Source organism: Erythrolamprus reginae, chromosome 1 (assembly GCF_031021105.1).
Source record: "Erythrolamprus reginae isolate rEryReg1 chromosome 1, rEryReg1.hap1, whole genome shotgun sequence".
In the NCBI taxonomy this organism is placed as follows: Eukaryota; Metazoa; Chordata; class Lepidosauria; order Squamata; family Dipsadidae; genus Erythrolamprus; species Erythrolamprus reginae.
Window position 1 is genome coordinate 57909569 of NC_091950.1, and position 24623 is coordinate 57934191.

Below are 24623 nucleotides of genomic sequence, written 5' to 3' on the forward strand. Positions count from 1 at the left end.
TAGCAGCCTCACTAATTACCACAGCCCCACGCAACTACAGGTGGCCTTATTTTCTTTGATAATAATCTCTCAGTTGTTGCTGCCTATGCATCGCTCTCCTCATGCGTGGCTGTATCATTAACTCTTGTTCCGAATCCAAGGAGGAGCTAGATAATTGATCTCCTTCTGAGCTGTCTACCACACTGTCCTCCTCCCTGTCACTCATGTCTTCTTGGTCAGAGGAGCCTTCATCATTAGATTCCACCGGGAGCAAAACAGGCCTGCAGCATGTGGATGTCTCCCCCACATCCACAGTCCTTGGGGCAGGAGCTGGGCCAGAGCTAACCACAACACATATGTTTTAGCCTCTAATCATTTTTGTTGCGTTCCTCTGCACTCTTTCCAGAATCTCAATAACTTTTTATATTGTGGCAACCACAACTGGATGCAATTTTCCAAGTGTGGTCCTACTAGGGCATTGTAAAATGGTACTAATACTTCACATAATCTTGTGTCTATTCCTCTGTTAATGTAGCCTAGGAATGCATTGGCACACTGCTACACCGCTGGCTCATATTTAAGTGATTCCTTACCATTGAATTTTTAAGTGTTTTTAATTTTTAAGTGTTTTGCCTCCTTATTGCAATTAATTGAAAAATAACTATTTCTTATCCAAGGCACATTTCCAGAGGACTAAGTACTAAATCATTATAAACAGAATGTTTATGAGTGGGAGTTTCAAGAGTGGAAGGGTAATTCCTCCTACTATAAAGATTGATTCTTGAGTGTTAAAGGGTAAATATTATGGCACTGATGTCACTGAAGAAAGAATGTCTTATAATTAGGGAAAACAAATGACTTAGGAAAATCCAACAGAATGATAGGAAACATGTTCAAAGCTATCCAAATATTGTATTGTTATGTGTTGGCTTTCTTACATGACAGCCCTTATGCAAATGTGAAAACTCATTCATCCAAGTTTATGTTAAGTTGAATGGCACAAACTAGCATGATTCCAATGTCTCATTCATTGTGCAGACTGGGTCAGAAAGTGGTACTAGGATTTATCCTATGCATGTTTCTTTATAATATGAGGCAAAACCTTAAATTGGGCTTTAGGTGGAACAATGTGTAATTACTACCTCCACCTAATAGCTTTATTTAGCTTTGCTTTTCAGAAATTATAATCTGTATAACTGGTCTGTAAATTACTAGGTATTCCTCCTCTTACATGGAATTATTCTGCAGAAAGCAAATAGTAAAAGTAATTATAATTTTTATGGTTGTTTCAATCCACAGCTTTCATAGTGTTTCATCAGTATATGATGACAGTACTAATTGGAAGGCCTTTTCTACTGGATTTGACTACAGATGATTACTGGGATGATAACCATAGTTATATATTTAATTTCATTGCTCGCAGTAGATTTTTTCAACAGGTAATACACAAACTGTTTTGCTCAATTGTGTGATAGAGTTTACTGTGTAACTACATCTCAAATGTTTAGGCCAGCACTTTCTACCAAATACATATTGCACAATAAACTTGTTTTGGTTTGGATCTGCTTAGTATAAATCTCCTCTCGGGATAGGTATAATATAAGGAATGAATATTAAAGGACTGTTAATTATAATAGAGAGATTCCAGTCAAAGAGTTGTAAACAAATGATCTTCTACAGGTATTCTCAACCAGTAGTTGTCATCCTTTCCCTAGGACATAACACTTTCAATTCCCAAGTTTATTACTAATGCCACACAGGCAGATAGTGAACTCTAACATGAAGGAAGCTCTGTGCTTCCTGCCACAATAGATTTTCCAATACCAATTGCCATGCCGATGGAAAGAAGAAAGGAATGGGGGGGTGGGGGGGTGTTTCCATATCTGTCTGACTCAACAATCAGATAAAGTAATAATGTAAAAAACACAGATATAAAATCTAAAATTTCATATTAATATTAGAAAAAAACCCCAAAGATATAAACCCCAGGCAACAAGAAGGATAAAAATGGCCATCTCAACAACAGAATCACCTCAGTAATCTCTCCCCTGGGAGTCCTGGGAATAATAATTAAGTTTTGAGGATCTTTTGGAAAAGTAAGTTCCGACTTCCAGGTGACGCTCGGATTGCGCTGGGAGAACGGAGACTTAGCTCCGTCTCCGTTCTTCTCTTTTCATTGTTACAGGGCGCGATTTGCGCTTTGTTTGAGCCCAGAGGGCTCAGCATTGAACAAGGGGTCTCCTGGATCCCTAGGGGCAGAACGCCTTACCCCGAAGGGTAAGGAAAACCCCGTGGCTGCAGCATGAAGAACCGCGCCCCAACATCGGCAGGGACATGGCCATAGCGATCCATTCATGGAGGAAGTAAAAGAATTGAAATAGAAGTCAACAGTAAGAAGATCAACAGAAAAAAGAAGAAAGATATAAGCACAAAACAAGGTAAAATTTTGGAACCTAATACTTAAAAAGCGAAGAACTTCAGCCCAAAAGACGAACAGAGAAAAAGTTTATTCTCCAGAGTTAAATCCTTCCGCAAAAAGTAAGCTACAGCCAGATCTACTTCTCTTTGTCTAACTGTCTAGTTTTTTCTTTTTTTAAAAAAGAGACAATTTTATACTTTAATCATTGTACCTTGGACTCTGATTTTGAAAATGTTTGACTGAACTCTTCTAACATAAATTACCCAGATATTATAAAATGAATTTTTACGAACTTGCGTGAGATCCTGATAAACTCTCAAGTGGACTATTTTAAAAGAAATTGCGGCGCATGGATTGAATCTTTTTTTATGAACTTATACAGCAATGAATTGAAATTTAACTTACCAATTTTTAATTTTTAATCTGACTGAACTCGATTTTTTTGTATAAAGGGGACTTTGGTGACTCGGAGGTTTCTACAGAGGGACTATTTTACAAACGGCAACAGCGCAAGGATTAAATCGGACAAAAAAGACTAAAGTACAGTGGTACCTCAAGATATGAACCCCTCGTCATACGAGCAACCCGAGATACGAACCTGGGATTTGGAAATTTTTTGCCTCTTCTTACAAACTTTTTCCATCTTATGAAACCACCACCGCCGCTGAGAAGCCCTGCCGCCCAGCTGTCGCTTTTTGAAACAGCCGGGGGGCTTCTTGGCATCCTCCTGAACCCGAACGCCAAACCCAAACTTCCAGGTTCAGCATTTGGGAGGCCACCGAGAAGCCCCCCGACTGTTTCAAAAGACGACAGCCGGGCGGCGGTGCTTCTCGGCGGCCTCCTGAACGCAGAACCCAGAAGTTCGGCAAAATTTCAGGTTCGGGAGGCCGCTGAGAAGCCCCGCCGCCCAGCTGTCACCTTTTGAAACAGCCGGGGGGCTTCCCAGCATCCTCCTGAACCCAAATGCCAAACTCAAACTTCCAGGTTTGGGAGAATGCTGAGAAGCGCCTGGCTGTTTCAAAAGGTGACAGCCGGGCGGCAGCGTTTTTTTGCGGTTTTTTCTCGTTGCACGCATTAATTCATTTTACATTGTTTCCTATGGGAAACAATGTTTTGTCTTACAAACTTTTTGCTTTACGAACCTCCCCTGGGAACCAATTAGGTTCGTAAGACGAGGTATTACTGTATTTTTTTCTCTTTCTTTATTTTCCTATTTGCAATATTTCTATTTTCCATGTTTTCTCCTTTTTTTCTGCAGATTGCGGATTTTGGATGGGGGGGGGTTGTGTACAAGATCGAGGAATTTGGATAGAGGATTTTGCTAAAATTTAAAATAAATTTTTAAAATATTTTTTTCTTGAAAATAGAATTTAAAAATAGTAATTAAAGATCCAAGACTGTTAAAAAAGTTTGAACATTTTTTCTTTTAAGCTTTTATCTATTTTTTCCCTATTTTATATATTATAATTTTATAAATATATTTTTACGTTTTTTACATTTTTATATTTGCATATCTACATTTTTCTTTGTTTTGGCTATAATTTTCCTCTACATATTTACACATTTACACATTTACACATTTACACATTTACACATTTACACATTTACACATTTACACATTTACACATTTACACATTTACACATTTACACATTTACACACTTAATACTTATATAGGGTTTTAAATTTTCCCCCCCTTCTCCTGACATATTCTATCTTAGCTTTCCTATTTCCTTTTTTTATATTTTTGATATTAAAAATGTGCTAGAATATTACTTTTCTCCCTCTTGATTTGGGTGGAGATGTACAACTGGGTATCATCGGCGTACTGATGGATGATTTCCCCAGTGGTTTCATATAAATGTTACAAAGCAAGGGGTTGATATACAATGAAGTGCTATGAGACAACCTCTTCTTCTCCATTGTAACACATAGAAACCATTCAGAAGTAAAGAGCAGAACTACTATAAAACAATGCCCCCAAACCTCCATGCAAGTGGTCCAGAAGATGCTATGATCAATAGTACCAAAACAAAGCAGAAATTCTCAAATATATAAGACAGCACCTTGCAAACAGGTCTTTTCCTTTCTTTGGTCCATGCAGATTTTCTCAGATGGAAACCAGGCAGCATAAATGGAAACTGTAGTTTGTAACCTTTTCCCCCTTAAAGATAACAGCTGACAGACACATAGAGGAGAGAGATGAATTAAAGCACAAAAGTAGCCTAATAGTCTTAGAAGTAGCCTTACAAATTAAAACAGCTAAACAAAATTACTTTGAAAATGCAAATAAAATAGGTCGATGGTTAGCAAAAAATTAAAAAAGGAAAAAGAAGAGAGATATATTCAACATTTAGAGGATGAAAAAGGGAATAAGCAATTTACAATAGAAGGTAAAAAGAAAACAGTGGTGGAATATTTTAACGAGCTCTATAATAAAGAAGAAATTGATAAAGGAAAACTAAAAGAGTATATAAATAAAATAGATTTAGGAGAGTTAACAGAGTTAAATAGAGAATGTTTGAATAAAAAAATAACGGCAATAGAATTAGAGAATGCGATTCAGAAGCAGAAGAATAATAAAACTCTGGGGCCAGATGGGATTCCAAATGAATACTACAAAGAGCTAAGAGATATGTTGAAAGAGCTATTACTAACCACACTCAATGAGGTACTAGATTGTGGAAGAATTCCAAGGTCTTGGACAGAAGCATTAATAATGCTAATACCAAAAGATAATAAAGAAAAACAAAAAATACAAAACTATTGAACGATTTCATTACTTAATGCTGATTACAAAATATTTACTACAATTATAATAATAATAATAATTAATAATAATAATTTATTAGATTTGTACGCCGCCCCTCTCCACAGACTGAGAATTAAAGGCAAAGAGAATTAAACTAATTTTAAATGAATGGATACACACAGATCAAAATGGTTTTTTACCGGATAGATTAATTAAGAACAACATAAAAATAATACTAAATACATTAGAATTCTATGAAGCACATCCAAAGAAATCTGTGGCACTAATATTCTTGGATGCCCAGAAAGCCTTTGGCAACTTGAAATGGGAATTCTTAATTGAACAATTAAAACAAATTAAATTTGGAAGTAAATTTATTAGAATGATTGAAACAATTTATAATACATAATCAGCAAGAATTATGGTAAATGGAGAATTAACAGAGAACTTTCAAATCTGGAAAGTAGTATGTCAAGGGGGTCAATTATCACCCCTTTTATTTTTTCTATGGAGACATTGTTGAGACAAATTTGGAAAAATCCACAAATTAGGGGACTTAAAACTAAAGGACAAGAATTCAAACTGCAGACATACACAGATGACCTGTTATTCATTATAGAAGATCCATTAGAGACATGACAAGAATTACTAAGAGAGATAAACAGTTATGGATATGTAGCAGAGCTTAAAATTAATTAACAGAAAACAATATATACTTTTTTCAATGGATTACTTTTGTGTCATTGTTTATCTTTTTAACTGACTGGAAAGTTTGTCTTAAAATGCATTCGTTATATTTGCTGTATTTCAATGTACAAATAATGTCACCACTGAAGATATATTTCTCCCAACTAGAATTCTTGAGCTATTGTAATGAAAGACAGCGTAGATATTTAACTATTTTAATGGTTGAACTTTTGCAAATAAATAATTATTATCCCATGATGGAATAATAATTATTTATTTTATATTGGGGCAAATTAATATTATGCTTTTTAATTATCATCCCTAGGATAGAACTACCGTAGCTGTGGTTCTGACATATGCCAGTATCTCATGTGATGTTACAACTATTATATTAACCTTAAAGAGTTCCTGCTCCTACCTTAAAGCAGCACACTATGTTCTACCTTATAAACTGTCTCCATCCGACTGGCTGTCTTCAGAGGATACCTTCGGTTACAATAATTCAGAGATTAGTAAATATTTGGCGGTTCTGCCGGTAAGGATACAGAAGAATTTTCAAAATGTTCTAGACAGGGGGAAAACAAAGTTGTAGCAATATGGTCTCTGGTTACCACTGTTTCAGAGATGGACCTAATCAGACACCTGGGATCAAAGTATGGCACTGAATTTCATTGTAACCATTCCTTTAAATTGGGGATGAATTAATATTATTTTAAAGGAAAAAGAAACTATAGCCAATTTGTCATGGGTAAGATATAGCTGAGCTTGCTTTGCTTATTTTTGAGATAGAATTGCTTAGAAACCTATCAAGTATAATTATGAGGTAAACAAAGTTGACGATCTTCAGTGTAAAATCATTCCATTAGTAGCTAGTCTTCCTGGCTCTCCATATGGAAGCTATAAGTTAGGAGAAACTCTCAACTGATGTAGTGATGTCCAAAAGGTGAGATCAGAAAAGGTCAAGATGGCGGCCACAAGTGGTTACTACTCATACAGTATTTGTATACGTACTCTGTGTGCAATGCACATAAAAAACAGACAGAGTTTTAATCTCATAACTGTCATCTTGATTTTTTTTTACCATACTTGCAGGAGAACTTAGTTGATGTTACCAAAGCAAAAAAGAGTACATGACACATGTAAAAAAATAAAAAGTTACAAGTATAGTGGCCATCTGACAATGATAAAGTATGTTATCTGAGAAACCATTTCATTGTGATGGGACTAGCTGGCCACATTTGTTCCTGGGGAAAGTGCCTACTTCAGATCCCATCAGCCAAAGAATTTTGACTTGTGGAATCCAGGAAAAAGATTTTAATCCTCTGGGCCCTGCCCGCTGGAATATTGTCCTGAGGGAGGTGACGTCCACCCAAACACTCCTGACATAGCCTAAAAATTTGACTCTGATGCTTGGCCTTGGAATGTCTGACTGGTAGAGAAGATTCCCACTCCCTATCATCTTGGTTTTTAATTTTTCTATCAATTTTGTTCTAATTTTAACTGCTTTAGTACTTTTTTTATTGAAATCCACCAACAAATACATCTGTTTAGAAATATCATTTTACAAATTTTGAACATCTCCCATCTTGTATTTTCTTGCAAACCATTATTTTTTGCATACCCTGATCTTTGCCTCTGTAGCCCCAACCATACAATCATATATATTGAAAGCAGAAATCCAGCTACTGCAAAGTTCTTGGCCAAAGCTATTTGTCACAAAACATTAGGACTGTGAAATGTTTGAATTTAGTCCCCAGCATATAGCAGCATAATGTGAAAGCTTAAAGCAGTTGTGCCTATTTCAGTGTTACATTTTTTTTTCCTCCTGTACATTTTGAATCCTCTTTTGAAGTCCGAATGTAAAGTGCCACAAGCCATATTTTTCAACTTTTTTGTAGAGGAGAACTCAAATCTTGCCCTGGCTTTCGGATGCATCAGAACCAACTATACCCTTTTAATTTCCTTTGCATCTTCTGACTCCAGGAGTATAGAAAAGCCTGGGTGATCCCATCAATTTTAGGCCACAGATTCATAGCTATGCTTCAGAATTCCAGCAGTATTCTTAGAATCTCAGAAGAGCACTTCCTGGGTTCAACAAGTGAAATGGAGTGAAAGTCCAGGGGTGATGGGAAGCAAATGGGTGTGTTACACTTAAACTTTGTCTAAAGTTCCGTATCCTTTATTTGACTTGTAATATGTACATGTGTACAGTGTGTGTACATGTGTACCTTGATGTGTACTGTGATGGGGGGACGCTGTGGGGGTAAAGGTTTATGCACTATTTATTGAATATTTCTTAGTTTTCTTATTGTCCTTCCTTCTCTAGTACCTTAGTATGATCCTTAATTACTTTTTAAATAAGAAATAATTAAATAGTATGTTTTTACCCATAAATGCTTTAATCATTTTAATCATTACCTAGAACTGAAATTTTATAGCAATTTTTTAAAAATGAGCTACTTGCCTAATCTGTTATCATACTGAACCTTATGGGTTCAGTACAAAACGTTAAAATGTTACTGTGCTCCTCAACATATAATGCTGTCTGTCATTTGTCCTTTTTGTTGTTTTACTATTCTTTATTTGAGGTTTGTTGGTTTATTGACCTCATCATTTTGCTTACAACACTTTGTCCAAATTACAGACACGAGTGACAACCAGCTGACTAATGGGGATTTTTGCGAGGGGGGGGGATATCCTGCACATTTATATCTGATTATGTATATTATATTGAAAACTGCAATTTCTAGCACAATTTTTAAAGATCACTTTCAGTGGAATCAGGGTAATTTCATAGAAATCAATGATACTAGTAAGTAGAGTTTGGGATTAGAAAAGGATGCTGAAGTTACACTTCCTATTCCCCAACAGTTTTTGTTGTTATTGTTAATATAGGTGAACTACAGACCACCGTCTGAAAAGGGAATTGCTGTTCCACTTACAGATAATTTTTATAATGCAGATCCAAGTAAACCTAGAATGAGAGATTATTTTAAAGCATCAAAAGTAAGTTTTGGTTATTAATAATTTTTGTCTTTTGAATCCCATAATTTTTAAGACAAATAATCTTGCTGCTATGCTTTACATTCATGTACAATGTTAATATACAAGTGTATTTATAAATTACAAATCACTTATAATAATGAAAAGCAATTGCAAATCCCTTTCCATACCTACTCTACCATTTAGGGGTCTACATGTAAACAAATGATAGTCAAAAAATGTCACTGACTTAAAAATCAGATCACTGTTTAGTTATATTTTGATCAATAGATATCTTTTCCACAGGATAGCGGAAAGTACAAACAGTGTGCTAACAAATTAAACCGAGCCGATTGCAAATGTGCTGATCATATGAAGCTGTCATTTTCTGTTGCCTTTTCAGACTGTAAAGAGAAGGTAAGCATTAACTGCCACTAACTGTGTTTGAAAAAACTTCATTCTAGAAATAATTTTTGGACATAGGGACTGGGTTTACAAAGACACAGTAACATTCAAATATAATATACTATGTGATATTTAATTAGCAATATTTTTTTTAAAAAATGTGAGAGGCACACCTCTCTAAGAAAAGAATTCCAAAAATGGACTGTTCAACTGTTGTTGTTTTTTACCATCCAATATGGATCAAGAAGTCTCTACATAGGTAGTGTGCATCCTTAGTACTCTCTGTACTTGGTTGTTTTCTTGCAGATATTTCATTACTAAACTAAGTACCTTCCTCAGTATATTAAGGATGCCACCTTGAGCATCACTTTGTAAGTCTTAATAAAAGCTCTTACAAATGTTCAATCGGATTCGGACTTACTCTTCCTCCATACTTGCACAGGTATGCTTGGTGCACCAGTTGCGACCCTATTTGAACATGGAGTCATTGTTCACAGTCACTCATGCCTCATCACCTTGAGGTTTGATTACTGCTCTCTACATGGGGCTACCTTTGAAGAATTTTCGGAAACTTCAGATTGTGCAGAATGCAGCCGCGAGAGCTATCGTGGGACTTCCTAGATTTGCCCATGTTTCGTCAACACTGGTGCATGGTCTGCACTGGCTGCCAATCAGTTTCCAGTCACAATTCAAAGTGTTGGTAATGTCCTATAAAGCCCTACATGGCATCGGACCAGAATACCTTCAGAACCGCCTTCTGCCGCACAAATCCCAGTGACCGATAAGGTCCCACAGAGTTGATCTTCTCTGGGTCCCGTCAACTAAGCAATGTTGTCTGGTGGGCTCCAGGGGAAGAGCATTCTCTGTGGTGGCTCCAACCCTCTGGAATCAACTCCCCCCAGAGTTTAGAACGGCCCCTACCCTCCTTGCCTATTGCAAGTTACTCAAGACCCACCTTTGTCACCAGGAATGGGGTAACTGAGATACCCCCAAGCACATATAGCTTTTATGAATGGTATGATTGTATTGAATAGAATAGAATAGAATTTTATTGGCCAAGTGTCATTGGACACACAAGGAATTTGACTTGGTGCATATGCTCTCAGCTTACATTAAAAAAAAAGATACATTTGTCAAGAATCATGTGGTACAACACTTAATGATTGTCATAGGGGTCAGATAAGCAATGAAGAAACAATCAATATTAATAAAAATCTTAGGATACAAGCAACAAGTTACAGTCATACAGTCCTAAGTGGGAGGAAAAGTATGGTTCTATTGTATGGTTCTTAATGATGGTTTTTTAAAATGTTTTTTTTTTAAATATTGGATTTGTATATTGTTGTGATTGTTGTGAGCCACTCCGAGTCTCTGGAGAGGGGTGGCATACAAATCTAATAAATAAAATAAAATCTGATATATAATGCTCTTAGGACTGGCCTGTTGCAGCTCCTCCATTTGGGTGCACTGTCCACTGCAAATGCTAGCTCAACCCCCGGGAAACTCATCTCTCAAGGAGTGCTTGCTGAAGCAGCGTGGGAAACTTTGGCCGGGCACCTCGAGAGTTTGCCGGGGGTCTATCTAGCAGATGCTTTCTCTTGGGCCTCCCACCTGGAGGCCTCTCAGAAGGAGAGAGATAGGCCTGAAAGGTGGCTGAACCTTTCCCCCTCCCCACACCCCAAGGCAGCTGTTTGGCTTAGCACATCGGGTTCTTGGTCTTACCTTCCTGTTCCAGCTTATGTGGCTCACATTGCTATACTAAAAGTGAGGTTTGTGCTCTGCCTTAAGAGTGGGGGCTGGAGTGTGAGTGGGGTGATATTTTGATATTAGGGAGAACAACCTTGTGTTCGCGCACACAGACTGCATTAATTGGTCTTGGACACATCCAGCCCAGGGGCCAAGAATTCTCCATGAACCAGGAAAACTTTCTTGTGGACCACCAATGGTCCACAGACCATTGGTTGGTAACCTGTGAACTAGGGCAGCGCTTCCCAACCAGTGTGCCATGGCACACTAGTGTGCCGCGATACAAGGTCAGGTGTGCTGCGAAGCTCCTAGGGAAGCTACAGCTGGGCGGGGCACTGCCGGTACCTCCGACCTGGAGCTCCCACTCACAGCTGCCCCCCGGCTACTGCCTGATGCCGCTATTTCCGGCGCTCTCCTGCTGGGCTCCAAAGAAGGAGGGGGGGGAAGGAGAGCTTCAGTCTTCGTGCCTCCTTTCCCCCACCTTCCTTCTTTGGGGCCAGCAGGAGAGCGCCGGAAACAGTGGCATTGGGCAGTAGCTGAGGGACAGTTGCGAGTGGGAGCTCCAGGTTGGACGCACCGGCACCGGCAGCGCCCCGCCCAGCTGGAGCTTCCCTGGCATCGGCGGCAACCAGTGTCCTTTGGGGCCCAGCTGGAGGGCACTGGCGGTGGGAGCGGGAGGGTGCCAGCTGCAGCGGCCTCAGGCAGTCGTGGGGAGATGGCAGCGGCAAGAGGGAGTTCCAGAGAGAGAGAGAGAAAGAGAGAGAGAGACATAGGAAGAGAGGCAGAGAGAGAGAGAAAGAAAGAGAAACATAGCAAGAGAGAGAGAGATAGCAAGAGAGAGAGAGAGAGAAAGATAGCAAGAGAGACAGAGAGACAGAGAGAGAGACATAGCAAGAGAGACAGAGAGAGAGAGAAAGAGAGACATAGCAAGAGAGGCAGAGAGAGAAAGAAAGAAAGAGATAGCAAGAGAGACAGAGAGAGAGAGAAAGAGAGACATAGCAAGAGAGACAGAGAGACAGAAAGAGAGACATTGCAAGAGAGGCAGAGAGAGAGATAGCAAGAGAGACAGAGAGAGAGAGAGAAAGAAAAAGATAGCAAGAGAGAGAAAGAAAGAGAGACATAGCAAGAGAGACAGAGATAGCGATAGAGAAAGAGAGAGAAAGAAAGAGAGATAGCGAGAGACACAGAGAGAGAGAGAGCAAAAGAGGGGGAAGGAGGGAGAGAAAGACATAGAGGGAGGGAAGGAGGGAGAGAGAAAAAGAGAAAAAAGAGGAAGAAAGAAAGAAAGAGGGATGGAGAGAGAGAAAAAAGGGAAGGAAGGGAGAGAAAGAGGGAGGGAGAAATAGAGCGAAAGGGAGGAAGAGAGATTTTTTTTTGTCCAAACTTTTTTTTAGCTCCCCCCCCCCCAATTTTCCCCAGGATTTTGAAAATATGAATAATGTGCCGTGGCTCAAGAAAGGTTGGGAAACACTGAACTAGGGCATACAAAACCTTTGCCAAACCAATTCTCAAATATGGCTCATACACCTGGAATTCACACTGTATATCGGGCATTAACATTATTGAGTGGGTCTAGAGGTATTTCACTCTATTCACAATATAATCCTTTATGTCCCCAGGCTTGTAATTCTGGGCTTGGAAAATCTGGAATTGCACCGCCTGCAGTCCAATCTAAGCCTGGTATACCAAATTGTCTACTATAATGCCTTATGTGTCAACAATTTCTTTAGCTTCAACCACAATGATATATAGGCAAAGAATTGATACAAACTCAAGGTAAACCGTTCCAAACTCGATTGCAGAAAATACAACTTCAGCAATAGAATGGTCAGTGCCTGAAATGCTCTACCATTGTTACATCCTCAAACCCTCACAGCTTCAACCTCAAATTATCTACCATGGACTTCACCCCAGTCCTAAGAGGTCCATAAAGGGGGTGTTGATAAGCATACTAGCATACCTACCATCCTTGTTTTACTGTCCCCATTTATCTGTACTTCCTTCCTTTTTTAAGTATATACCTGTACCTGCTTTTATGTACATGTTTGAAAAATAAATAAGTAAAATAGAAAATAAATAAATAAAATTTCTCTAAAATTTTCTCTAAAAGTTTCTCTAATTTCTTATCTTTCAAATGGAAAATATTCTGAAACCAATTGTCCCACTGAGCCTTGACTTGAATTAAGCAAATTTAAATAAGTTTTTGTGGACCCTTTGTTGTGTGAATGCTATCTCATTTGAAACTGTGTACTATTGAATGATTTTAATGTCTCTGTATCTGTGATTCATTTGTCTTTAGGCTCTGCGGATGAAATTTCCAGTACAAAACCTTCCTCTCTATTTTGTTGTGGAAGATGAGGGTTATGTTGTTAATCTGTCATCTCCTTATTTTGTCACCATAAAAGAAGTAAACAATAGAACAAACTGGAACATTTCAGGTAAGAAGCAGACTGCTGGAGTTCAGGAGGAATCTTTCTGAGAAATTCTGTTGAAACTGTTTGTGTTGCCATGATTGAGACATTTGACACAATGATGTATCCGCATACAGGCAGGAGGTTGAACAACTAACCTTGTAGTGCAACCAGAACAATCTGGAACTGAATACACACAAAAGCATAGAAATGGTGGTATACTTTGGAAGAAAGCCACCCATACTTCCACTTCTTACAATTCTAGACAATACAGTATCAACAGTAGCATCCTTCAAATTTCTAGGTTATATCATATCGCAAGATCTAAAATGGACACCTAACATCAAAAAGTCATCAAAAAAGCATAACAAATATGTTCTTTCTATCCCAACTCAGAAACTCAAACTGCCTAAGGAGTTGCTGATTCATTTCTACAGAGGAATTACTGAGTCTGTCATCTGCACCTCTATAACTGTCTGGTTTGATTCTGAAACCCAACAAGACAGACAGACTTCAGAATATAATTAGAACTGCAGAAAAAGCAATTGCTACCAACCTGCCTTCCATTGAGGACCTATATCCTGCACGAGTCAAAAATAGGACAATGAACTATTTATAGACCCCTTGCATCCTGCACACAAACTGCTTCAACTCCTACCCTCAAAATGACGCTATAGAGTACTGCACACCAGAACAACTAGACACAAGATTGGTTTTTCCCGAATGCTATCACTCTGCTAAACAAATAATCCCCTCAACACTGTCAAACTATTCAATAAGTCTGCACTACAATTAATCTTCTCATCATTCCCATCTCCTCCCACTAATGACTGTATTACTGTAACTTAGTTGCTTGTATTTTTACAATTATATTGACTGGTTCTTAATATGATTTGATTGCTTATTTGTATCCAGGCTATCACTAAGTGCTGTACCGTATGTATGTATGTATGTATGTATGTATGTATGTATGTACGTACATACATACATACATACGTATGTATGTATGTATGTATGTGTTTGTATCCAAAATGTACGACAACCAAGGCATTCTAGAACCGAGGTACCACTTTAGAGAAGTTGTTAGTACAAGGTACATGGTTGTTAGGGTTTGCCATTGTAAACTACCTATTGTACTATCACTTTAAATATTTTGGGCTGGTTCACCAAAAGAGGACGCCAGTACTCCTTCCCTCAATGATGCTTTAACACTCATTCACTTTTGCTTTGCCTTGAGGGGGGAGTGTATTTGCCTAGTGCTTATTATATTGTATGGCTTAGTGCATGTTATGTATTGTTTCTGTTTTGTATATATGTAAATAGTACTTATTAAGCATAACTAAGTCTGTGTCTTTGTTTCTTTGGCTTTACCACACATCCACACTCTGTTAAAATTCTCTGCTCAGTATATGTCAAAGGTCTCATAGCCTAGCTATACCGAGACATACCAACAGAAGTTAAAAAATATCTAGAAAAAATGAAAACTGAGATGGGAGATCTGAAAACTGAGATGGGAGATTTGACAGTTGAAATGGGTGACCTTAAAGTTGAAATGGGAGAAGTGAAAGGAAGCATGAAAGAGATGGATGGAAACATTAAAGTTATACAACAAAACCTACAGGAGAATGAAAAAATAATTAAAACAATGGAAGACAAAGTAGAAGATGTAGGACAAAAGTTGGAAGAATATGAAGAACATAATTATGTAATCAACAGAGGTTTTGATGAAGCAATAATCAATCTGGAACTTCGATCAGCCTAACATGGACTGAGATTCCAAAATATAAATGAAGAGAAGGATGAAGATCTACCCGTAAAGAGAAATACTACAGATGGATCCGCAAGAACTTATAAGAGAAATAGATGAAATTTATAGAGTCCAGACAAGCTATGTAAGGAGACACAACCTTCCAAGAGAAGTTCATATCAAGTTCACCAAGAGAATAATCAGAGATGATATCCTGAAACAGACAAAAACTCAAACTCCGAAGTACAAAGGGAAAGATATCATAATCTTAAAACAAGTTCCAAAATGAGTGAGAGAAAGCAGAAGAGAATATTACTTCCTTACTACGGTATGAATAAAATAAAATATAACTTTCCGATGGCTAGTACCAGAAGGACTTTCTTTATTTTGGCAAGGTGCTAGGATCAAGATAGAGAATGTAGAACAAGCAAGAGCCTTTTTTGTGCAAAACGGATTGAATAGAACAGAACAACCATGTAAAGAACCAAAAAATAAAGAAGAGGAACAGGGGGCTGCCTGTAAAGAGAGGGAGGAAATACAAGATGTCAGAAAGAAACAACCACAAATCCAACAAGAATTGGTCTTAAGTAGTAGATTGAGAGAACCCAAAGAAACAAAAAAAATACTATAAATAGAGATGCTACAAGATTTTTTTAAAAAATCAGTTAATGTGAATGGATTGAATAACCCTAGAAAAAGAAACCAAATATTGACTAAAATTAAAAAACAAAGAGCACAAATAAATATCTTACAAGAAGTTCATATTAAAAAATCAAATAGAGAATTACTTAACAAACCAAAATTAGGGAAACTTTATACAAGTTTAGCAGATCAAATAAGAGAGGTGTAGCAATGTATATTGATGAAACAATAGAGTCAACACAAGTATATAGTGATTGTGAAGGAAGAATTTTAATTGTGCAATTAGATTTAGAAACAAAACCTCTCGTTATTATATCTATATATGCACTGAATGATAACCAAAAACAATTTTACAAGGAATTACATGACAAAATAATTGAATTATCAATAGATAATTCGATAATAGTAGGTGACTTCAATGCAATTTCTAATAGCCAAATGGATTATTCAGGGAAAAGGAAGGAAAAGAAAAAAAAAGTTAATTCTACCAACAACTTTTTGGAAAATGAGTATGGAACTATTGTTAAAAGATATATGGCATGAATATTTCCCATTCATTAGAATCCTTAAACCATGTCTCAGTTATGGTAACCAGATCCAAATTATTTCTAGATATTATGGCCATTAACTCACAGAGCTTGTTGCTCAAGCTTCCAGCATTCCTGCATATTACCCTAAGAACATTATTATCATTATTAGTTTGACCCTTATCATCAACAACTACATCTATTTTATTTACAGCTCCCTTTTCATAAACTTCAAGAAACTGATTTATCCTCATTGGTCAGGAACAGAAATCATCCACATCAGTTACATCTCTGTCCCTTTTACCTAGTTTAAATGCCTGTCCAAAAAAGTTCTGAACTCATCACCAAGCACCAAGCACCTGGGTACCTCTATATGATGGATGCAAACCATCGCTCTTAAACAACTCCCTATTAGACCACATACTAACATCATGACTAACATATCCAAAACCTTCAACTTTACACCACTGCCTAAACCACTCATTACCAGTCTATGGAGAGGGGTGGCATACAAATCTAATAAATAAGTAAGTAAATAAGTAAGTAAGTAAGTAAGTAAGTAAGTAAGTAAGTAAATGAATAAATAAACAAAAAACAAACAAACAAACAAACTCTGCAATACAAGTTTTATCCACCTGACCACAAAACAGTAACACCTCTGAGAAAGTCACTGAATGAGTTATTCTGCCCAGCTCCACACTAAGACATTGGAAATCTCTTTTTACTCAATTAACATTTCTCCGGGACAAATCATTTGTGCCATGATGCACCACCATATCAACGTTATTATCTTTACTTACAGCCTTCACAATATTTGTAATCCGCTTCCTGTCCCTGCTGGCAGTGGCCCCTGGGAGACACTTCATCAGCCTCAACACATCCTTACTCTGTCCCAAATCAACACCTCTAACAGTCGAGTCATCCACAAGAAAATGCATCCTCTTTTTTTTATTACGGAACACAACAACCATACACTACACCAAGCCAGACATCTTAACAATTTATTGAAAAACAAGTACTTACCAAGAAAATCAACAACTCCTGTAATTAAAAATTTTAAATTTTACGCAGCTATAAAACAAGTATAACACTGAACTAAGCTAGTAATTTTGAAGTAAAATAGAATCACAGTCTCAAACACACTACGCCTGAATTTATTATTACTATATGATTCTAGTTTCTCACCAGCCCCTTTGAATTCAAACAACAGAAATAGAAAATGGCTTTTACAGTACCTTCCTTCTCTCACTAAGCCTCAGAGTCCCTGCCTCAGCCTCTGTGAACTGAAATGTGGTTTAAGGTTGGTTGATCTTGGTTGGTGGTAGATTGGTGGTTTGGACAGTTTTGATTGATGATTGTTGGAGGTTTGGTTGGTGGGATACAGGCAAGAGTGGGCTACTGCCCGTATGGGAGGGAACACAGTGGGGTAGTGAAAATGGAGCTCCACCCAAGAGCACCCAATTTGCACTGAAAGATGTTGAAAGAAAATGCATAAACCATGCCCACAGTGTGGTAGTAAAAAAATTGGTAGCCCTTCACTGGATACAGGTCTTTGGTTTCAGATATGTATACTATGTGTATATATGTACTGTATACTGAGAGCATATGCACCAAGACAAATTCCTTGTGTGTCCAGTCACACTTGGCCAATAAAATTCTATTCTAGTCTGTTCTATTCTATTCTATTCAGGTTCCCGCGAAACACCAAGTTTGAGAAAACTAAGGACGTACTTGGAGAAGCAGATCAAGACCAAGTTGTATAATCCAGAGGGGCTAACTATATCAATAACTGTAAGTTTCTTATACAATACATATTTTGAATAGAAAGCCGAAAGTGTTGCAACAATCTGGCATACCATATTTTGCATCCTACCCCATTCTGATTTAAGACTACCATATCTTGTCTCCAAGATTCTGAATGATCATTAGAGGGCAGTGAGGTGGTACATGTCAGGTAGCCATTCATCCAGGTTTTTGCAGCCCAAGTAAAAACTACATTTGTAACCTCTCTTCCCCCATCCAATGCAACTAAAAGAACTGCCTGACACAAAGAAAATCCAGCAAGGCAAATAGGTTGAAAAGATTATTTACTAGTGTCAGTCTGGGGAAAATGTAAATGTCATTGGCATCACAAGGCCACAGATAGGCAAAGCTTTCTTCTTGGTCAAGCTTTTGGTAAAATGACCAATCAAAGAATTTGCAATTTTAACTGTAGAGAAAATCTTTGTTTTGGCATCAAAGAGAGATTTTTTCCATCCTAATGTAATTATTACTCTACCAAATATATCTTAAATTGAATACTTGTATCTCAAAGGGGATAAATCTTAAATCAGATTTGTTAAAATTGCATGATTTTGCTATCTATGACTTGTTGAACGAACTACGATTAGTTAGTATACACATTGCATTAAATAATTCCGGACAAATATTTTCACATTGTTTTCTAATTTTAGTAATTTCCAAATGAAAATAAAAAACTTTTCAATGATATTCATATTTATGAACATTGTAAGAAGGTAGAATTGGCCTACACCAGTGATAGCTAACCTTTTTGTCATTGAATGCTGAAAGCACGTGCGCAATAGCACGCACGTATGCCAGCACCCATAATGCAATGCATGTGACACGACCCTTCACATTCAGCCACCATGTGCATATGACCCCCCCATGTTCCCCCTTCCTCGTGTATGCACACATGAAACACCCCCGTGCCCAGTTTGGGACCTAGTAGGCTTCCCTGTAGCCTCCTAGGACCAAAAATAGACATAGGAGGCACACAGCCCCTCCTTGCGTTCCCCTGCCTCATACACATATGTCTGTGACCCCCCACGCAAGCACATGCATCTGCCTCATACATCTCATTCCCCATGCATGCACAGCAGAGACCCAAATATCAGTTGGCCAGCAGGAGGTGTGCACACATGCATGGTGGAACTGAGCTGGGTGGTGGTTAGCATGCCTGCAAAGAGATGGTTCTGCATGCAAGCTGTGGCATGCATGCCATAGGCTCACCATTATGGGCCTAGATAGACAGATGGATAGATCAGAAATGTAGCATGCACTTAAATCCCCATCCATCTGTAAAAATAAAGACACCTGTCTAAAACCATTTAGAGCAGAAAATCCCCCTTTGGAATTAAAGCAAAATACTAATAGAGAAAACATGTCCCAAAGGTGCTTTTCCAAAAGATAGTTAAACATTGTTCAAGTTTTTTGCATTGAAAATATTTTGCTTCCCATTCAATAAGGTTTTTTTATTCTGTTTGAATGCTGGAGAATCAGTTTTCAAAAAGAAAAAAAAAGAAAGTCCAGTTGCCTTTTGGAAAAGCACCTCTGGGATAACCATAACCTGGATGACTGAAAATTCCCACAGACATTTCAAAATGTCCTTCAAAATAACAATAATTTTAGCAGATTAAGCAATGTTAGAAAATCTATTCGTAGCAAAAGAAATGTTACTATGCCCTAATAAAAAAAGGTTTCTTTTTAACAGGGATCTGAACTTTTCCATTTTAGAGTATCCATTATTCCAGGAGTCTCCTTTTGCAAGTTATTTGATGAATTTCAGGTATTTTGCAATTTATTTGATGAATTTCAGGTATATTTTTCACAGTACTGAAATATAGAAGAATGTGAAACAAATCTGAAATATATAGAATAATTGTCAGGCCAAAGCCATTTCAAAGCCATAACAAATTCTTTCTAGAAAACCAAGGTCAACCTTTGTCTCTGCACCTGCACGGAAGGAGATGGTTGGGCTCATAGTTGAACATCACATTGTCCAATTGATGATTGGACAACGTGATGGAATCGTGGGTCCGGGGGCAAGGGCTTGAACTTTCAACTGGGTGGTGAAACTCGAGGGACTCCAGATTCTGGATTCACCCAGATGTACCAACATGGCTTTGTTAATGAATTGGGGCATTGAGGAATACTTTCCATTGGACTCTGATTTAATTTTGAATGCTATTTGGAAACCTGACATTAACCCTAATCTCTGTTAAAAATTATCCAGCTACCCCGAATCCTCAGGGTGCTCTTCAGGGCCCTGAGTCCCAGCGCTGACCCGGCAATGGGCAGTGTAAAGACTCAGGGAAGATGGAGAAAGAGAAGCAAGACATGCAGAAGCTAGTAGATGACTAATGGCATGTTCACATCAATACCATATGCTCACTTTCCCAAGTCATGGTGGAAGCTGAAGAGGCTGCAGAGACCAGTTGCGGGGTCAGCACAAACAACCAATCCCTGAGCTCATATCTCAACTGGAACAAGCCTCTGTCGGTGCAGCCGGAGGGCTACATTCTCCCAGAGGACAGCTGTGGGAGCCATACCTGGGTGCAGGTTCAGCCTCGACCCACAAGTGGAGGCTACTGAAGTTTATGCCAACTGGATGCTCCAAAGATGAAAGGTTCCAGTGGCCATCACGTAGCCAATCACTAATGAGGCTCACCGACCAATTCGGATAGCGTAAGTTGGACTAACCCCTGCTTGGGCTCCAAGGCAACCAAATGGAATGTTCTCCTTCTCAGGGTGAAACCCCTTAGCCCACTGGAGTGGGAACTCAATCTCCTTCCATACCACAAAGAGTGAGCCCCCCATGAGTCTCACCATTGTGGCGAAGCATACATGGGCATCCCTCTGCCCTGAAGTGCTGATGGCCCAATAGCCCGGATTCGGAGGACGCTTGGCCTGGCAGCAAAGTGCATGGGGGATGCCAATCCCAGGCCATCAACTGAGGCTCAACTTACACTGCTGAATCAAGCCCCACCAGGGTGGGCTTTCTTCCCAGGCATGGAATGGGCATAATGCCAACAGGCACTTGACACCCAGCAGCAATTAGCCCCCATGCTGGCATTTGGCACAGTTCAGCCCCCTGATGGTTGGCCCTGCCACACAAGCTCAACTGCAGGTGCAAGGGCAGCCTCAAGCCAACAGGACTAGCACAACAACCACAGCAGATGGAGGTTCAACAGGGGGGTCCCCAGCCACAAGTTATCATCCAACCAGATGTGCAAGTTTAAGCCACCTGCCAACTGGCCTCTGCGCAGCTCCCTTGGTTTCAAGCGACATTTGATGGGGACCCTGGGAAACTAGTCTACTTTCTAAACCAAGTCTGGACATGCATTGATTAGTTTGGGAACCAATACCCTTTGGATCAAGAACTAATCATGGCAATATCTGCGGGGATGAATGAGGGGGAAGCAACTGAATGGGTGGCAGAGCTCCATGATGAAACGTAACCTACTTGGGTGTTGCCATACAGTAAATTACAATGTTGGTTTGTAAAATATAAAGACTGTACCTTTAAGTAAATATTACTGGTTGGCCATAAGTGGGCGCCAGTACCGTTCCCTTTGGGGGGGAGTTACTCTGTTAGAGATATATTTGCTGTATGGTTTGACTCAGACTTAGTATCAATGCACATACAACACTATTATTATTTACAAATATACAAAATCAACAATATTGATACTAAGTCTGAGTCATTGTCTGGCTAACCCACATTACCTACACCTCAACAATTCTGCTTAATGTGTGTTGAAGGTTTTGTACCAAGGCATACTAACAGAAATGTCCCCAGAACTCAAAGAGGCTGATGAGTTCACCCGCCTGATGAGGGTCTGATTCAATAACATAGCCCAACAAGTGGAAGCTGAAGAGCAAATCTAAGGGCTGAAGCAGGCAGGTTGCCTAGCCAGAGAATTAGTGTGGGAATTCGGAAGGGAGGCAAGGAAGCTACGGGACTTGCCTGAACAGCTCTTAGTCCACATGTTTAAAGAAGCCCTAGACCAGTGATGGTGAACCTACATGCCAGCTGATTTTCGGCCTTGGGGAATGTCATTTGCCTTCCAGAGGCTTCAGGGAAACTTCCCTAAAATCTTGGAGTGCAAAAAACAGCCCAACTGACAAACCAGAAGTTCAGAAAAACAGGCCTCTGGTTTGCCTGTTGTGCTGTTTTTCACACTCTGGGGTTTCAGAACGCTTCCCTGAAGCCTCTGGAGTGCAAAAAACAGCTCAATGGGCAAACTGGAAGTCTGTTTTTCTGAACTTCTGGTTTGCCTATTTTTTTCACCATCTCAGGCTTCAGTGAGTCCTGCGCACATGCATGAGGGGAAGAGGGAGTTTTGCATATGTTCAGGGGGCAGCACAGGGAGGGTCCCTCCATGGGGTAGGGTATGGCAGGTACACACATGCTTGTGTACTCACATACACACTTTTGGTACGTGAAGCAAAAAATGTTCGCCATCACTGCCCTAGACCTAGAGCTGAAGAAATCTTGCAGCATTCAAGGGGTTCTGGACAGGATCTAGGTTTGGTACACCATGGCCATCATATTGGACCATAAAACCCACCCTCTGAAAAAGACTCCAGCTGAGAGGCCAGCCAGGTGAACTTTGGGCCACTGATCCCAAAAGAAGGAAGCCATGCCTCCTCCCTTTGCAGCAATTATAGCAGTAAAGTGCTATCAATGTAGTCAGGCCAGGCACCACACTTTGGAGCATGGAAAGGGACCCCAAAACCCCCTGAGAGAAGTTGTCTTACCCAACAACTAGAAGGTTTTCCTCCCCATTCCAATGAGGCTGGGGGGTCACCAAGAGAAGAAACCCCTCCACTCTCTGTCATCAAAGCCAAACTTACAATGCCAGATATGGGAACTGGGAAGACAGCTACCGAAAGCTAACTATCAGCATCATGCTGTTACCCCAAAAGTTACTTAAGGACCATCTGAAGGAAGCCAAACCTCTCAGGCCAGATCAGCCTCAGCTGGCAGCCCCTGCAGCTGAGGCTAAACTTCTAGGCACCCAGCAGGTGCCAGTAGAATACTGTGACCTCAGAGGAGTCTTCAGTGAGGAAGATTGAAATTATCTCCCACCTCACAAACCGCATAGAGTTGGAGCTCGCAAAACTAAATATGTCCTCCATGACCCCTGAAGAGATAGAGAAGCTAAGAAGATACATCAATGCCAACCTAGAATGGGGCTTCTTCCAACTGACCAAATCGAGAGTTGTAGTCTTTATTCTCTTCAAAGAGAAGAAAGATGATGGGGTGAGATTATGTGTGGATTTCCATGGGATCAACACCATGTGTGTCCAAAACACGTACCACCTCCCTCTCATGAAGGACTTGCTGAACCATCTAGTCATAAGGCAAGATATTCAGATTTCAGAGAAGCATACTACCACATATGCATTAGAGAAGGAGATGAGTGGAAGACCACCTTTAACTGTTCCCTGAAGAGTTTTCAATTCAGTGTCATGCTGTTTGGACTTGAAGGGGCCCCCATGGTCTTTATACAATTCATAAATGATGTACTCCACCCACAACTGTACAAGGGGATACTCATTTATTTGGATGACATTCTCATCTTCAGTGAAACCCTGGAGGAACATATGAAATTAGTGCGGCAAATCCTAGAAAAACTTCTGGCTGCCAAGCTGTACACAAAACTATCTAAATGCGAATTCCACAGAACCTCATTAGACAATCTGAGATATCGCATTACCAGTGAAGGGATAGAGATGGATCCAGGAAAAGTGAAAGTGGTGCTAGACTGGCAATCCCCATGCAGCGGCAAGCAACTACAAAGTTTTTTGGGCTTCGTGAATGTCTATCGACAATGTCCTCTTTTGCAGAGGTGGCACTGCCACTAACTGAACTGCTAAAGACAGGTCAATCCCCAACAAAACCAAAGTTTAACCAGTCTATTGGGTGAACAATGGAATGTCAAAAAGCATTTGAAAAGCTAAAGTGGCTCTTTGCCCGAGAACCTATTTTGCAGCATCCCAACCCAAAACAGCAATTATGAATTATGATTCAGTCCAATGCCAGCAATGTAGCAGTAGCAGCAGTGCTATTGCAGAAAACCAAAGAGGGCCAACTCCTGCCGTGTGCTTAATTTCAAAGAATCTCACAGGCATCCAAAGGAGGTGGACCATTTGGGAGAAAGAAGCTTGTGGAGTTTGTTGGGCATTGCTTATGTGGAGACAATTCCTAGAAGGGGGGTAAGGTGCCATTCAAGGTATGGACAGATCATAAAAACCTTGAAGCCTTGAAAACACCCAAAAGACCAAAACAAGTCCGCTGGGCACAATACTTCAGAAGATTTAAATTCAAACTGAAACACATCCTGGTTTCAAAGAACTTACTGGCAGACGCTTTGACAGCTAAAAGGAATAGGAGGTGCATGCCATCATCCCCCCTCAGCAGGAGGAGACAGCAACACAAGCTATCATCCGAGGCCAAGCCAGATGACTGGGTGCTCCTAGCCAGGACAAATGGACCACAAGATTGAAAGTGGCTCTGCCTAGTTGACTTCTGGCTCAATG

General features: G+C 39.4%; 1 protein-coding gene across 1 annotated transcript in view; it reads left to right on the plus strand.

Annotated features, from left to right (window-relative positions):
- LOC139161032 (cation channel sperm-associated auxiliary subunit beta-like) overlaps nucleotides 1–24623 on the plus strand; it is a 155240-nt gene that overhangs the window by 118186 nt on the left and 12431 nt on the right. The window contains exons 19-25 of the mRNA XM_070739673.1: nucleotides 1279–1418; nucleotides 6161–6370; nucleotides 8731–8841; nucleotides 9124–9234; nucleotides 13268–13406; nucleotides 17986–18086; nucleotides 19789–19863. Of these exons, the coding sequence (XP_070595774.1) occupies nucleotides 1279–1418; nucleotides 6161–6370; nucleotides 8731–8841; nucleotides 9124–9234; nucleotides 13268–13406; nucleotides 17986–18086; nucleotides 19789–19863 (887 nt within the window). The remainder of the gene's footprint in view (nucleotides 1–1278; nucleotides 1419–6160; nucleotides 6371–8730; nucleotides 8842–9123; nucleotides 9235–13267; nucleotides 13407–17985; nucleotides 18087–19788; nucleotides 19864–24623) is intronic.